Consider the following 15,450-nt stretch of genomic DNA (forward strand, 5'->3'; position numbering starts at 1 on the left):
AGGAGTGAGAGTCAGAGAGACCCAAAGGCAGAGTCAGGAGGAGCCTTGCAGGTCATTGAATCTGGCCCCCTAATTTTACAGAGAAACTGAGGCCCAGAGAAGGAGCTGTGAAGATGTGGGGAGAATCAGAAGACCCAGGTATGAGCCTGGCCCCATCACTTCTGAACTTGGGCAAGAGTTTCACTCTCTGAGCTTCAGCTTCTCAACTCTAAAACCTCTCAGAGCTGCTGAGGGGACTGGATGAAGCAACAGATACAAAAATACACGATAAACTCCCAACCCCATACCAATGCAAGTTACAGACACCTGTGGCAGTCATGAAGGCTGTGCCAGGCCCAGAACACACACCTCCTGCCTGCATGTTAAGAAGCATTTCCTTATGCTGAGAGCAGTCGGCTCTCTCTGTACTTTCCCCAGCCAGTGGTCTTAGACTTGCCTTCTGGGATGCCATAAAGTAAACTAAATCCCTCTTTCATCTGATGGATTTCAGAGATTTCTGTGAAATGCTCCTCCGTCCTTGAACTTGCGTCTTCCTATAGCCGAAAGCTGGACTAGGGGTTGCTGGTACCAAAAGTTAAGTACAGTTTTACCATTGCCACCGCGCTACAGCCTGCCTCTGTTCAGCCAAGCTCTTTCTTGTCTGGAGCCTTCATCAGACCAGAGTAGCATTTGAAACTAGAAAAAGGAATTCAAAGGGTTTCTATCACCTTACCCTTGTCCGTTGCCTCCTCAAAGGATTGTACTGCCTCCTTCCCCATCAGCAGCTGGGGACAGGCAGACTCAGAGTGAGCCCAATGCTAACTACACAGTCCTCTCTCCCATGTACAGAGCACCCATGCCCAGAACTCTGCTGAGCACTTCCACGTGTGCTGTCCCATAATCCTCCCAGCACACAGGGAAGCAGGCTCAGAGAGGTGAAATAATATACTTGTTAAGTGAGTGTTCAGGTCCAGAGGAACCTCTAAGGTTCCGACTGATAGAGAATAAACACAAATCCCGTGGCCAAATGAGAAGCAAATCAGTGCTTTGTAAAACTGTGCAAGCACCATCTAACTTCCAGTGCAGACAAGCCTGGAGAGTGTGGCTAGGCCTTTAGCTGGATTGGAGATGTCTATATGCCCCAATGTGCTCACAGAGATGGGCTGATGTACACAGCAGACTCTAGGCCTTTTACTCAATCAGTTCCGTGGACAAAGACTGCTGGCGCTCCCTCAGGGCTAGGCATGGACAGAACTTGGGGAAATGAGCAGGCCCAGACCCACCCAACATGTAACCAAGACGCTGTATGAGCTCTTGGCGTGTGAGACACAAATGGAAGACAAAACAGCCTGCCCTCGGCCAATCCAGCTCACCAGGGACATAGGGTCCAGTGACTGTCAACCTCTGACCAATTACATTATCCGGTCTTTCCTGGATTTGGGAAAGTGGTGGCTGCCAGACAAAGAGCGTCTCTCCCCCCTACCCCCACCCCACCACCCAGCACAGACCTGTGAGATGGGAATGCCTGCTGCCCCTTTCCTGCCAGCAGCACGTGTTGACCCTGGGTGTGGTGAGCGCTGCAGCAGGGGTTCTGAAAAAAGACCCCGGGTCCTTAGGCTTCAAGTCTAAACACTAAAGTTTTACATGTTTTCAAAAAGGAAACATTGTTTTTTAAACACTGTCCTCACACTTCGTAGTTTGTTGGTACGCTTGCATACGTCACCTCATTTGGGCTAACTCTGCAGCACAGGCAGGGCGGGGATTGTTCTCCCATTTCCCGAGGAGGAGCTGGAAGCTCAAAGGCCAGGACTGCATCCAACCCATGTTGTTCTAAACACAGTGCTTAGGATCTTCCCATTCCCCTACCTTGTCTGTCAAAGTACAGATCTAAGTGGACCAAATGCCTTCGACTAAACATAAAATCAACCCCTCATATAACTTGGGAGGGGAGGAAGAACTAAGCCCCGCGGAGGGAAACGGAGCACATGGCTCCCTCCTGGCAGCTGAGGTGAAGGAGGAGGGAGGGAGGATGACGGGCTTTTGCTAATGAAGGAAGCTGAGCAGTTCAGCAGGAAAGACGTTATTTCCTTGGTCCTGAACCCTAGCGAGATTTGCCTAGGGATCTTTTTTATTTATAAATATATTTTTTATTGATTTCAGAGAGGAAGGGAGAGAGAGAGAGAGATAGGAACATCAATGATGAGAGAGAATCATTGATCGGCATGTGCCCTGACTGGGAATTGAACCGTGACCTCCTGCTTCATAGGTAAACCGCTGAGCCACGCCAGCTGGGCTACCTTATGGATCTTTATATAAGGTACAGGGAGCAGCATCCTGAACAGGCCTGGTGCTTCTGACTTCCAGAAAAGCAGGACCATCTCCCCCTTGCCCTCCTAAGAGTCCCTGAGGAAAGTCAAGGGAACTATGTTAAACCTTGGACAGAAGCAAAGGCTCCTGAAGGCCATAGCAGTGTGGTCAGGGGTTTATAATGAGACCTGGCGCCCAGAGCAAGCTCTGTCCCCGAATAACTCTGTGATGCTGGAAGTCACTTTACCTCTCTGAGCCCATTTCCTCATCTATAAAATGAGGATAAATATTCGCTGGGTGGTTGTGAGGTATGTCAGGCAGAGGGCACATCGTAGGTGCCCAGTAAGTGTGATTTTGCTCCTGCCCTCCCCCTATGAGCCCTCATCCAGTGCTCCGATCATGGCACCAAGTGGTCTTAGGCTGGTGAGGTCCAGGGGAGAGATTCCAATTAGAAAGCAAACCAATACAGCCCTTCTCCCATGACAGGTGCAAACCCAGGTTCCAAAGGTGCCAAAGCAGCCACTGGTGCTCCATCAGCCACCTGATAGCACAATGGAGTCTCCCTCGGAGGATACGTTGGAGTTACAGCTGCTCGAAGGGCTGCCGATTGCCAAAGACTCTCCTGTGAAGCCGGCGATGGCCATTGAGGGCATGGAGGGCCTTTCCCTGCACCGCCGGCCCTTCGTGCCACTTCCTCCCATCTGCTCTGACTCCACCGTGCACACTGAAGAGACCACGTCTCGCCCGAGTGACACTGCTGGCCACATCAGCCCAGAGCACCCATCAGATGAGGATACCAAGAGCACAGAGTCCATCTTCCTGACGCAGGTGCCTGGATCCACCTGCCCCTGCCACTCGTTCCCAGTTCCCACAGGTTCCTGTGCAGCCCTTAGATGGCTGGACCGCTATAGGCAGCTGGAAGCAAGCACATGGCGGGTCTGGAAACCAGAAGGCAACACCTAGCAGGGCCTGCCAGTGACTAATCCATGGCTACTGGTAGGGACACCCGTGGGACAAGTCATGGTACTGTGGGGACAATCACAGTACTGTGGTAGAGACAGCACCTGGGGTCTGGTTAGGATGCGGTTCTGAACAGTTTTTAGGAAGGGTTGCTGCTGCCTCTGCCCTATCTGCTTAAGGTCACCTCACTTCTGATGCCTCTGAATCCTGAGAATACAAATAGATGAGACATGGCCCTGCCCTTGAGATGCCCTTAGTCTAATGGGGGAGATGGACAGGAACAATGCACACAATCAATGTTGAGAGTGAGAAACCCAGGAGCTGGAAGCCTAGAGGAAGAGGGGTGCCTCTGTCCCAGACCAGGGGGGCAGGCTTCCCAGAAGAGGTTCAAATGAGATGAGCTTTGCAAGCTGAGTAGGAGTTAACATAGTGAGGACGTGGGCAGCAAGGGCAGCACGAAGCCGGATACAGAGGAAGGAAATTAAAATGGTATATACAGGAGCAACAGAAGGGTTCCCTGTAGGAAAGGGGAAATATGTGGCTGGAAGAGTTGGCAGGGCCCCCTTAAACTTTATTATTGTACCATTGCCCTCCCCACTTCTAGTCTTGCCCCTCCAACCTGCCAGATCTTTCCAAGATGAACACCTGTCCACATGGTTATGTCTAATTCTCTATCCATCCATTTCTTACTCCACAGAGGACTTGTAGCAGCATACATATTCATACAGTATAAAAGTATATTTTTAAAAATATTTTTTTATTGATTTTCAGAGAGAGAGAGGAAGGGAGAAGGATAGAGAGATAGACACATCGATTAGAGAGAAACATCATCAATCTGCTGCCTCCTGCCTGCTCCCTACTGGGGATTGAGCCCACAACCCGGTCATGTGCCCTGACGGAGAATTAAACCGTGACTCTTGGTTCCTGGGTCAGTGCTGAACCGCTGAGCCACATTGGTTGGGCTAGTATAAAAGTATCTTTATGAACTATAATAACATTTTTGGAGTAAAGTATAAACAAATAAGCATTAAAAAAAAAATAGAGGGAGCTAAGATGGCAGTGTAGGTAAATGCCTGTACTCGCTGACTCCCACAACCACATCAGAATTACAACTAAAATACGGAACAACCATCATTCAGAACCGCCTGAAAGCTGGCTGAATGGAAGTCCTACAACTAGAGAAGTAAAGAAGAGACTGGTAGGAGGGGCAGAGACACAGAACGGGCTGGTCCGACACCCAGGTGTGCTGTTGTTGTTTTTCAATCAGGAGGGAGATCATCTCTGCGGAGGCCGCCTGTGAGGAGCAAGGGGTGTTTTCTGCTACCTTATCCATTCTTCCTTAAGTACTTGGTAGAATTCACTAGTGAAGCCATTTGGTCCTCAGTTTTTCTTTGTGGGAAATTTTAAAATTACTAATGCAATCTCTTTGCTTATTATAGGTCTATTCAGATTTTCTGTAAGTCATAAGTTTAATAATGGGTATAACTACATCCTTAGATGAAATACAGGTTTCATAAAGTTGTTTCTTATAAAACCAGTTGGGGTAGGCTAAAATGTGAATTCAGTTTCACTCAGCCCCTTCAAATGCATTGCCATTCATCACAGTGAGGATAAAAAAACCACAAAGACAAAACAAACACCCTCAGCTTGGCATTTAAAGTCCTTCTTGATTATTGCCCCAGCTGCCTATCTCTTCATGGTGCACTCCAACTATACCAATGTTAAGTTTCTCCTAATGCACCTTGCTGTCCTACCTGTGCACCTTGCTATAATTATATCATGCTATGCCTTGCTTGCAACAGTCCTTCTTTCTCATCTCTTGCAGCCCATACCTCTCTCCAACCCTGCCAGGGAATGGCTCTCCTGGTTCTTTAAGACTTAGTTCAGGCTAAGGCATCACTTCCTCCAGGAAGCTGCTTGTCACCCCAGGCTGGGTTAGGGCTTCCTGTGGGCTCACCTGGAGCCCTTGTGCTCCCTTCTGTTACAGCATTTACTAGGTAGGGTACATGATCACTCTCTATTTTCCTGTCTGTGTCCTCTCACCCACGTCTTGGTTCTTTTCCTTAACAGGGCCCCGCATGGGGACACACACAGCGCTGATGATAAATGTTAGTGGAATGAATGAATGTGTTTTTCTTTTTGGACACAGGTGAGTGGGATGTCTTACTCCCTCCTCCACAAGGATGATTCAGAGGTGGATAAAGACCAAAGACCATCACCATCATCCCCGACTCCCAAAGAGGTGAAAAAGACTCAGAGGAGGCCTCCGCCTGCCACACACTCCAGCAAGTACCGTGGCTATGAGGAGCTGCTGACAGCCAAGCCTGACCCGGACTTCATTGAGCCAAAGGGTATGTGAGGAGAATGCCTCCAAGACAGGGGCCCTCTCCATAGCCCCAGTCAAGTCAGGGCAAAGCCAAGGCTGGTGCCAAGACTCTTTTCCAGACCAGGGTGCTGTCTTCTGTCTTGTCTGTCAAGGAGCCCCTGAGGGTATTCTGGTTTGGAGCCCCACATGTCAGGACCCCTGGCCTGGGCCTTGCTAGGCTCTGAACTGAGCCACAGCTGTTCAGAGCTTCCAGCCAGTCTGGGCCCAGCTCTGGTTGGAAAAGTCTCTCCAGGAAGGGTTTGATGAACAAACACTCAGACTGGCCAGATTCCCAGTTAAACCCCAAATTGAACATCCAAAGTCCTCCCTATTTGGTTTGAGGCAAGGGAGCCCCTTGTTTCAGACTGATGCATTGATAGTCTTGGCACTGTCAAAGGAAGTGGCACTCGGCTGTGCTCTCTTGGGTGTCAGTCCCTGCAGTGTAAGCCCTCTGCGGTTAAGGCGGTTACACGGGGGCCAGCCCCTTTCCCCAGCCCAATGCTGCTGTCCCATTGGGATCTTTGCTCATAGGGGACTGGCATTCACTGAGTGAATGATTGACCTCTGACACTGCAGCAGACCAGGGAGAAATGTGGGGCTTCACATCCTTTTACCCAGGGCCGCTGTTCTATGGGGAATGAAAACATTGGGGGAGGCATGTAGGAGGAGGGGGCAGTGCCTGGACTCCACCTTGCCTTCCTGCCCTAGGAATCCAGAAGAATGCACAGGCCCTGCAGCACATGCTGAAGCACCCACTCCTGTATGCCTCCTCGAGGCCCAAGCTGGGGACTCCGCAGAAACACTACGTTCCCAAGGAGAAACGGGTAAACCTGCACTGCACTGAGCACACGAACCCCCCTCAGGCCCCCACAGGCACACAGTGGCTGTCACCTCCAGGCCTGCTAAGGGCCATGCTTCCCCAGAGCCCCCGACTGCTTCCCTGCCTGTGGCTGTGATATTGTGAGGAGGTGAGGCCAGGAAAGTCTGAGCATAAGACTGGGATAACACTCTCGTCCCTCACCTTTTGTCAAACCCAGAGGATGCCTGTTCCACTCCCACGGAAGACTCGAGCCCAGATGCTGGATGACATCCTCACTCGCATACGGGACTCCCGGAACATCACAGAGGCTCCACTCGGTATGACCCTGGCCCCCAGGCCTCAGCTGCTATAACCCGAGAGCTAGAGGTTTCCTCATCTGCTGGCCTAAGGCAAAGGGCTTGTGTCGGGCAGGAAGAGCCCTTAGGAGCATCTGCCCCAGTCCTTCCCAGGTGCAGATGGAAAACAAGCCTGAGTGAGGCAGGGAGTTGCCTGAAGTCACACAGCAGGAGACAGACTAGAATTAAGGCTTGAGATAGAATCAGGAGGGGACACTGCTGGCTTCCTAATGCCCCAAGCTGGAGAGGCTATTTTCCGTTAGTCCCCTGAACACCCTTCTCTCTCCCCCTCCCACTTTCTGGGAACTCTGGATCCAGTCCCCTTCCACCTCACCCTCCACCCCCACCTTGGACTGGGTGAGACCCAGAGTGAGCCTGCTGCCCCTCCTGGCTTCCCTCCTTCAGGAGCTGTCCTGCGCCAGCGGACAGAGCGGCGGCTGGTGAACCAGAAGCAGTACCTGGAGGCCAAGCGGCTGCTGAAGGAGTTTCAGGCGCGCTACCGAGAGATGGTGCGCTGCTCACTGAAGTCGGTGTTCAGGACGCCGGCCCTGGCCCACCCGGCCCTTAGTGGCCCTAAGTTAAGCCGCTTCCTCCAGTTCGTGGATGAGTTCTACCCGGAGCCCACAGCCAGTGACTCAAAAGGCTAGAGCTGCATACAGGGCCATGTGTGCCACCCGGCCTGTGCCCCTCACCCTGCGCCTCTTGCCCTCCCTGAGGGCTCCGCTCCCTTGATGGAGCTGGAACCTTGGGGCTGGCTCGGCTGGGCACCGGCCTCAGAGCTAAGCCCAGCCTTGCTGGCTGGTTGGCTGCCGAGGGCGGAGCTCCCCTTCCCAGGCCCGGCAGGACCCGGCACCTGGCCCAGCAGCAATAAAGCCTGGGTGCCAGAGCAAGGCAGGCCACGTTCTTTCTTGGAGCCTGTGCCTGGCTGTCACACGGGGGAAAGATCCTGTCACACGTGTCCAACAGAGCTTCGTGGACCGCTAGGCTAGGAAATGAAGTTGATGGAGCAGAGAAGTAGCACAGCATCGAATGCTCTGAGAAGTTAACTCACCCACAGCCAATAAAGTGTGTTGGGGGGCATGGCGGTGGGGGGAAAATTGAGGCCATCAAGCTCCAGAAATAGTACTTTTTCTGTTGGGCAGCTTTTTCTACTGTGAGGGTAAACGTGGGGAAGGGGGGAAGGAGGGCTGGGAATTTCCCTTATCGGGTTGGGACAAGCCGGGCCATAAAATTGGGACAAGCTTAGGAGAGGGCCTACATGGAGTTTCCCAAGGTACTCTAATCTAGGGCACAGACTGAAGTCCCATATGTAAGCATGATGGGCTGCGGCTCTAAAATGGACCCTAGGGCTGTGCAAGGTCAACCTGGGCTCATGTAAGTAAACTAGTTCTGGCCAACGCAGCTGGTGGGATTGTCCTGTTCTTGTGAGTGCCCAGTAGGCAGCACCTGCTACAGAGGAGGATCTGGAGAAGGCCACTGGGGCTGCATTCCCGAGATGTGCATTTGAGGTAGATGCTGGGTGTCACCTGGCAACCGTTGCTCCTAAGGCTATTCCCCTGGAAGTGCCTGTAATTCAGACCTGAAGAGCAGGCTGCAGTTCCCAGGGTCCAGGAAGCAGTGGCACAAGAATTAAGGATCCTCAGTGAGATACAAACTTCCACAACCTAAGTTGTAATTACAGTGATGATAGAAATATAGTCTCGTAGCCACAGCTGACAAGAGAAGCACAGAGTATATGCTGTATTTTAAGTGTGAGATTCTATTAGGACATAGAATATTTGCATCCTATCATACTCAACCAGTCTCACCATACCAGATACGTTCTCATTCATGTCAAGTTCAAAGTCAGTCATATCTCCCTCATTCACACAGGCACCTGGGCAGATACAGGTAATACAGGTGTTACCCATAGCAGCACTCCTGTGCAGGAACATGTGCTGACTCACCACCTTAGACCTCCTGGGGCCCAAAACCACCCTTCCCCTAATGTCAGGAGGGAGAATCACCCCATCATTCACACCAAACCTGGCTAAGCTCCAGTTCTGGATAACTGGACTGCTCCCTTCAGCCAGCAACACTATCAAACCATAGGGTCTCGGGCCTGAACAGCTCCTGGGAACATCCTAGCCAACCTCAAGGCAGGGAGCCTTTTGCAAACACCACGCAGATCATTCAGCTCCTGCCTGCACATCTAGTGACAGGGAGCCCATCATCTCCTTTGTTGGGAAATCTGTAGGACAATTCTAGCCATTGGGCTAAGCTGTCTGCCTAAGCCCTCAGTTGTCCTAGCTCTGCTTTTTTGGCCAAGAGTATATCCCTTTTCTGAATCGGATATTTTTATACAGAGTTTGCCTTTTGCTTATTCTTTTTTTTAAAATATATTTTTATTGATTTCAGAGAGGAAGGAAGAAAGATATAGAAATAGAAACGTCAATGATGAGAGAGAATCATCGATTGGCTGCCTCCTGCACGCCCCCTACTGGGGATTGATCTCTGCAACTCAGGCATGTGCCCTTGACCAGAATCGAACCTGGGACCATTCAGTCTGCAGGCCAACACTATCCTCTGAGCCAAACCAGCTAGGGCTTTTGCTCACTCTTAAAACCAATGGCATTGCTGCTTTGGTTTTTTAAATTAATTATTTAAAAAAAATTTTCTTGATTTCAGAGAGGAAGGGAGAGGGAGAGACAGAAACATCAATGATGAGAATCATTGATCAGCTGCCTCCTGCAGGCTTCCCAATTGAGGATCAAGCCCACAACCTGGGCTTGTGCCCTGACCAGGAATCAAACGGTGACCTCCTGGTTCATAGATCGACACTCAACCACTGAGCCACACCAGCCAGGCCTGCTTTGGCTTTTATTAAGTCTTTATCAGCAGACTACTAATATCAGAACTGCTTTCCCCTTTTTATACTCAAAGTTGAGCTTTGATATCTAATGGAAGATTTATTACATTTCTTCATCTTAGTCTCTGCCCAGAGTTCCATGGTGCCAGAATCATTGTATATTCCTGATTATTAGCTTTGCCATCATGGAGGCTGTTTACAGAATGAGTGTAGACTGCTAGCCCCTTTTCCCTCCTATGTAACCAAAGCGTGCCAACGTAGAACTCCCAGGAAGAGACCTAGATAAGGACACATGGGAGCTAAGGCTCCTTATTCATCCTTTCAGTCTCAGCTCAGGTATGTCCTTGAACTCTCCTTCCAAGCTGAACTGGGCTTTCCTTTTTATTTTATTTTTTTATTTTTTTACCTAGTATGACCTCACTGAGCACCACACTGCGTGGTGCCAAATGATCCCTCTGGTGCTAGGCCCAGGGTCTGCATCCAGGAAATACTCCGTAAGATTGAACTGTGGATGACATGGAAAGTAGCTCAGGCTGGCTATCCTAGTGGGATTATACACAGCTATGGCAAGACACTCGAAGCCAGTGCTGCACTTGCTCCCACAGGCACTGCCTTGGACTTCCCTGAACACTACCACGATCAAGAAAACACAGCACTCCTACCTGCCTGCTCTTCTAGGGCAGGGAACCAGACTACCACCCCTTCCCATACAGGGAGCTGCTTTATCTCTGGAGGCTACATGATCACTTACCACTAGGGTCCAACTCTTTCCTGTCTCAGGAGTAATCCAGACTTAGTCACATTACCAGGGCTCAATGTTTAACCTTCTTATATGATGTATCTCATAGGGCAGCTCATTTAACCTTACCCATAACAGCAATGGAGTTTTCAGCCTCTATGGGTTCTTCTGGTGTTAACAACACTCTTTGAGGGAGGGTTTTTCACTGAGAAAATTTCAGTTGCCTGGTTTCCTGAGTTTTGTGCTTTTGAAGAGACATGGCCTTGTCCTATCCCAGTGAATAAAGCCTCAGACTAGATTTGTCAAGTGAACCAGCATTCGAGACTAATCAAGAAGGCCTTTGTGGTGGTAGCCACCCTCCCTATTGTCAGGGTAGTCACTCTCCCCAGCACATCTGATCTATCCTTAGATTCTTCACCCCCCGGGCTGGCTCTCACCCACAGCCCCCTTCTCCATAAGCAGATGGGAAACTGGCTGCCACACGCTTCTGAGCCTTCTCCAGTCTTCTAATCAGAGCAAAACACGACCAAAACAGAAGAAATAGTTTCTCCCACCAGTTCTTCAAAATTAGGCCCATCTGTTTTCCAAAGCACTAATCCAAAGTGCCAGTGAGTACCCTGGAGGGTCAGCTGTGGCCACAGGAGGGAGAGAACCAATTTAGCTGCAGTTTGTGTCTCACCATACTTGCTACTTCAGGGTACCTCCCACCCCTGCAGTGGGCGCAGAAGGAAGACTCATCTCTCTAGCCCTGTGAGGCACAGTCCAGGAGGAAAGCCAACCCAGAAAAAGCAACCAGTGGCTTTGGAGTCAGAGGACCCAGCTTCCAGGCTATGTCAGGGCCGGTTCCATCCGTCAATGAGGGCCACCCGGCTATAAGGTAATTAATGAGTGTGGTACGTAGACCATTAGGAGCCAAGAGACAATCAGAGATACTGACCAACTGCATTGTTTCTTGAAAATCATTTTAACGAACCTCTTTGGAAGAGGTTGGGCCAGACGATTTCAAAGTTCCTTCAAGTGCTGGTTTACCATGTATGGCATTGACTCATATATCGGTCCTTCAAATTGGTTTGACAAGTTTAGATGAAATAGGATATATTTGTTCTCTGTTGGATGAGAAACTGACACCAAGCCAATTTTGATGAGTTCCTGAGCAATGATTTCAAAAGAGGGCGTTTTTAAAAATCAGATGTTCTGGCCTTGGCCAGATGGCTCAGTTGATTGGAGTGTTGTCCTATACACCAAAAGGCTGAAGGTTTGATTCCTGGTCAGAGCACAAAACTTGGGTTACAGGTTGGATCCCTGATCAGGGCACATATGGGAGGCAGCAGATGAATATTTCTTTCTCACATAGATGTTTCTCTCCCTCCCTCCCTTCCTCTCTAAAATCAGTGAACAAGTACTCTGGTGAGGATTAAAAAAACATATATGTTCTGAGTAAAGCCCTAATGTGCCAGGAAAATGTCATCCTATACATTTGTTCTTTACTTGGGTTCTTTTTTGGTGTGTTCATTAGAAGAATGGTTGAATATCAGAATAACAGTTGTCAATTGGAAGTACCTTAGAACTCAGAAGACATAGTTGTACACTACAGAAGCTCCATCTTACCTAATTTCCCCATAATTCTGAATGCCAAGGCAGACATTCCAACATGGGGCATCTCCCCAAGCAAAAGTAGCATCAAAAATCACAGTGTCACCCAGCCGGTGTGGCTCAGTGGTTGAGCGTCAACCTATGAACCAGGAGGTCATGGTTTGATTCCTGGTTATGGCTCAATATCCAGTGTGGAATGTGCAGGAAGCAGCCAATCAATGATTCTCATCACTGATGATTCTATGTCTCCCTCCCTCTCCCTTCCTCTCCAAAATCAATAAAAATACAGTATATATATATTTAAAAATCACACAGTCTGGGCTTAGCCCGGATTTGCCTGAGATTGCTCTCCAGAGATCAGATTTTTGCCTAAAACAGAATATTTACTTTCATGAGTTTGCTTTACTATAGTCTCAGCTTGGGCTTTTCCTCGAGAAGGTAAACATCCATTGAAGAATGCACTGTGGCATTAAATAAACAACACGTCATCCCATTTGATTCTGTGCCATTTCCTTGTTGGCAGAAGCATCCTTGACAGGGCATGAGCTGTTCTAAGTCCTCTATCTTTGTCAAAATATTCTTTATGCGTGTGAGAGGTGGCCAGCAGTGGCAGTCCACAAGGATCTAGACCAGGGGTCCTCAAACTTTTTAAACAGGGGGCCAGTTCACTGTCCCTCAGACCGTTGGAGGACCTGACTATAGTTTAAAAAAAACATATGAACAAATTCTTATGCACACTGCACATATCTTATTTTGAAGTAAAAAAACAAAATGGGAACAAATATATTTGTATTTGCATGTGGCCCGCGGGCTGTAGTTTGAGGACCCCTGATCTAGACCCCTTGTCCAATTCTAACGCACACAGCAGATTGAGTAAAATCAATCCATTTTCTATTTCTAGGTGGGAGGGGGAAAGGCCCTAAGGACAACTGTTTGTATAAACACACACACACACACACACACACACACACACACACACACACACGGGCATTTATGAGAACCACTAGAGGCCTGGTGCACGAAATTTGTGCACGGGGGCGGGGGGTCCTCAGCCCAGCCTGCAATGGCACAAGTGTTCCATGCCCGGCCTGGCCAGAAGCCCTCCGCAGCCAGGTGCGGAACACTTGCCCCATCACTGGGGCGATGACGCAAGCATTCCCCCATCCCCTGGCCACTCTGTGCCTGCTGCCCAGAGGCCCTCTGCAGCCAGGGTGGAACGCTTGCCTTGTTGCCACGGCGACAAAGCAAGCATTCCACCAGGCCGCTCACACTGCCCACTCTCAGTGGCCACCCCCCCAGGACTGGGGGACTCCGGCAGGGCTGAGAGGACTGGGTGCTGCCATCTTGTGGCTATGGGCGCCACCATCTGTGGGATGGAGTAATGGTTAATTTGCATATTACCCTTTTATTAGATAGGGTTATTTTCCTTGCAGTTACCCATTCTCTCCTCAGGACTTGAAGTGTTCTGCTGGAGGCTAAGGGTTCACCCCACCTGCTCCCACTGGTGGTACAGCTTGGAGGATGAACAGGAGAATCTGACTGTTGCCTTCTGTAGCCAGGGCCCAAAAGCTACTTAAGCTGTAACAGCTTGATCTTTGAGGAGTCACTGCCTGTTTTTACCCCTTCTTGAATTAGAGAAAAGGAAGGTGAGCAAGCCTGACCTTACCTTGGCTTTGTTCAACCAGTTCTTGATTTAAGACACCAGAAAAGGTAGAGAGGCAGCCTGCTCCAAGTTTGAGGTTGCCTCCCACACTTACGCACAAGGCATTAAGGAAGCATTTACTCACTCAAAGCGAAGTGTGTAAATATTTTTCTTAGGAAGAAAAAAAATACTAATAATACATAGAACAATGTGCACATACAGTCTTGGCACTTTCCTTCATCCAGTTTAATCAACCTCTAAACTGGTGACCTCTATATATCTTGAAGTATCTTTTTCTGTAGAACAGTCCTCTTAAGAAAGTTACAGTGGATAACACTGATGTATAAGGATACATTTCTGGATCCTCTTTGGAGGAAAATCTATTCAGCAACCTCTTTCCCTAGAATCCCACTGTGCCCCCCACCCCACCTTCCCCTAAGCAGACCTGCTTTCTCTTTGAGTCCCAAGAATTTATAAGCAGCTATACTAGTTCTAAAAACCAGGCCCAAAGACCCCTTTATGGGTTGAAGGAAAAGGCTGGTGAGAGAGATTTAAGTCCCTAAGTTCTTGATTTTTAAAGAAAAATGAAGGACTGGCTGGGTTTTAACCCTTGGTAGTTAAAATGACTGTTCCAATAAACATATCACTTCCCAAGGCTCCATATCCACCTTACACTATGGGGATTTTCCCTACCTGGGTGTATATTCAGGGGGATATAGGTACCTTTTAAATCTAACTTAAAAAATCAGGAAGAAAAACTGTTAAAAAAGCCTCCTAAATCATTTGGTTGTCCCCCTCATTATCAAATATTGTGTGTGTGTGTGCGTGTGGTGTGTAACTTAAAGGACGATTTATTCAGACCCTAGAAAACTATAATATAAAATAGGACACAGGGTGCTGGACATCAAGTTCCTAATTTCTTAAAAAAGAGGGATGGCAAGGGGGAGTTTGACTTGGATGATTTCCATGCCTGCCTATTCCAGCTACATGATATTTTATGGTTATGCTCCAGCTTCAATTTTTCTTTCCTTCCTCTCCTGCTGGCCCTCCATCTGAATGAAAAGCCAGGCAAGAAAAAGGAAAGAAATCCCACGTTGCTGCCAGCTCCAGTTGAGCGGTTCTGATTGGGGAAGACGTTAGGAGGTTACTAAGTTGAGATGTGGCCATAGATGTGGCCATAGAGCAGTGGTTCTCAACCTTCCTAATGCCGCGACCCTTTAATACAGTTCCTCATGTTGTGGTGACCCCCAGTTTCATTGTTACAAATTGAACATAATTAAAGCATAGTGATTAATCACAAAAACAATATGTAATTATGTGTTTTCCGATGGTCTTAGGCGACCCCTGTGAAAGGGCTGTTCGACCCCCAAAGGGGTCGCGACCCACAGGTTGAGAACCGCTGCCATAGATGCTTATGCTAAAAGCAGCTTCTGAAGAGATCTTTATTGTCCTATGATCACTGGAGGATAAAATTCATTCTCTTCTGGCAAAATTACTTAGGAAGTGGAAAGCAGTGTTGCAATCACATTCACAAATACTGATGGGAATATCTAAAATGTTCAAGGCAGCCTGCTTGGTGCTAGACAGTATCTTGAATGGCACCATCCAAGATCATCTCTATGAAAGAAGTGGCCTTTCATGAGGCCATTAACAAACTCTCCAGCCACATATACATTCAAATACATTCCATTAGACACGGAGCTCCACGAGAGCAGAGGCTGTCCTTCCCACCTTTGTATCTCCACGCCCAGCACAAGTGGGCACAAGTTCGAAGCTCAGCCAATGTCATCAAATGGAACAGAAAGGATGAACAACAGCACAGCCTTCGGTCACCAGCTTCACCAGTCAAGCACAGTGGCAGC

General features: G+C 48.9%; 1 protein-coding gene across 1 annotated transcript in view; it reads left to right on the forward strand.

Annotated features, from left to right (window-relative positions):
* XRRA1 (X-ray radiation resistance associated 1) overlaps window positions 1-7,645 on the forward strand; it is a 55,494-nt gene extending 47,849 nt beyond the window's left edge. Inside the window, exons 16-20 of the mRNA XM_036324975.1 lie at window positions 2,773-3,114; window positions 5,396-5,597; window positions 6,320-6,435; window positions 6,649-6,748; window positions 7,172-7,645. Coding sequence (XP_036180868.1) covers window positions 2,773-3,114; window positions 5,396-5,597; window positions 6,320-6,435; window positions 6,649-6,748; window positions 7,172-7,413 — 1,002 coding nt within the window. The 3' untranslated portion in view covers window positions 7,414-7,645. The remainder of the gene's footprint in view (window positions 1-2,772; window positions 3,115-5,395; window positions 5,598-6,319; window positions 6,436-6,648; window positions 6,749-7,171) is intronic.
* The last annotated feature ends 7,805 nt before the right edge of the window (window positions 7,646-15,450 follow it).

Source organism: Myotis myotis, unplaced genomic scaffold, assembly GCF_014108235.1.
Source record: "Myotis myotis isolate mMyoMyo1 unplaced genomic scaffold, mMyoMyo1.p scaffold_m19_p_10, whole genome shotgun sequence".
Classification (NCBI taxonomy): domain Eukaryota; kingdom Metazoa; phylum Chordata; class Mammalia; order Chiroptera; family Vespertilionidae; genus Myotis; species Myotis myotis.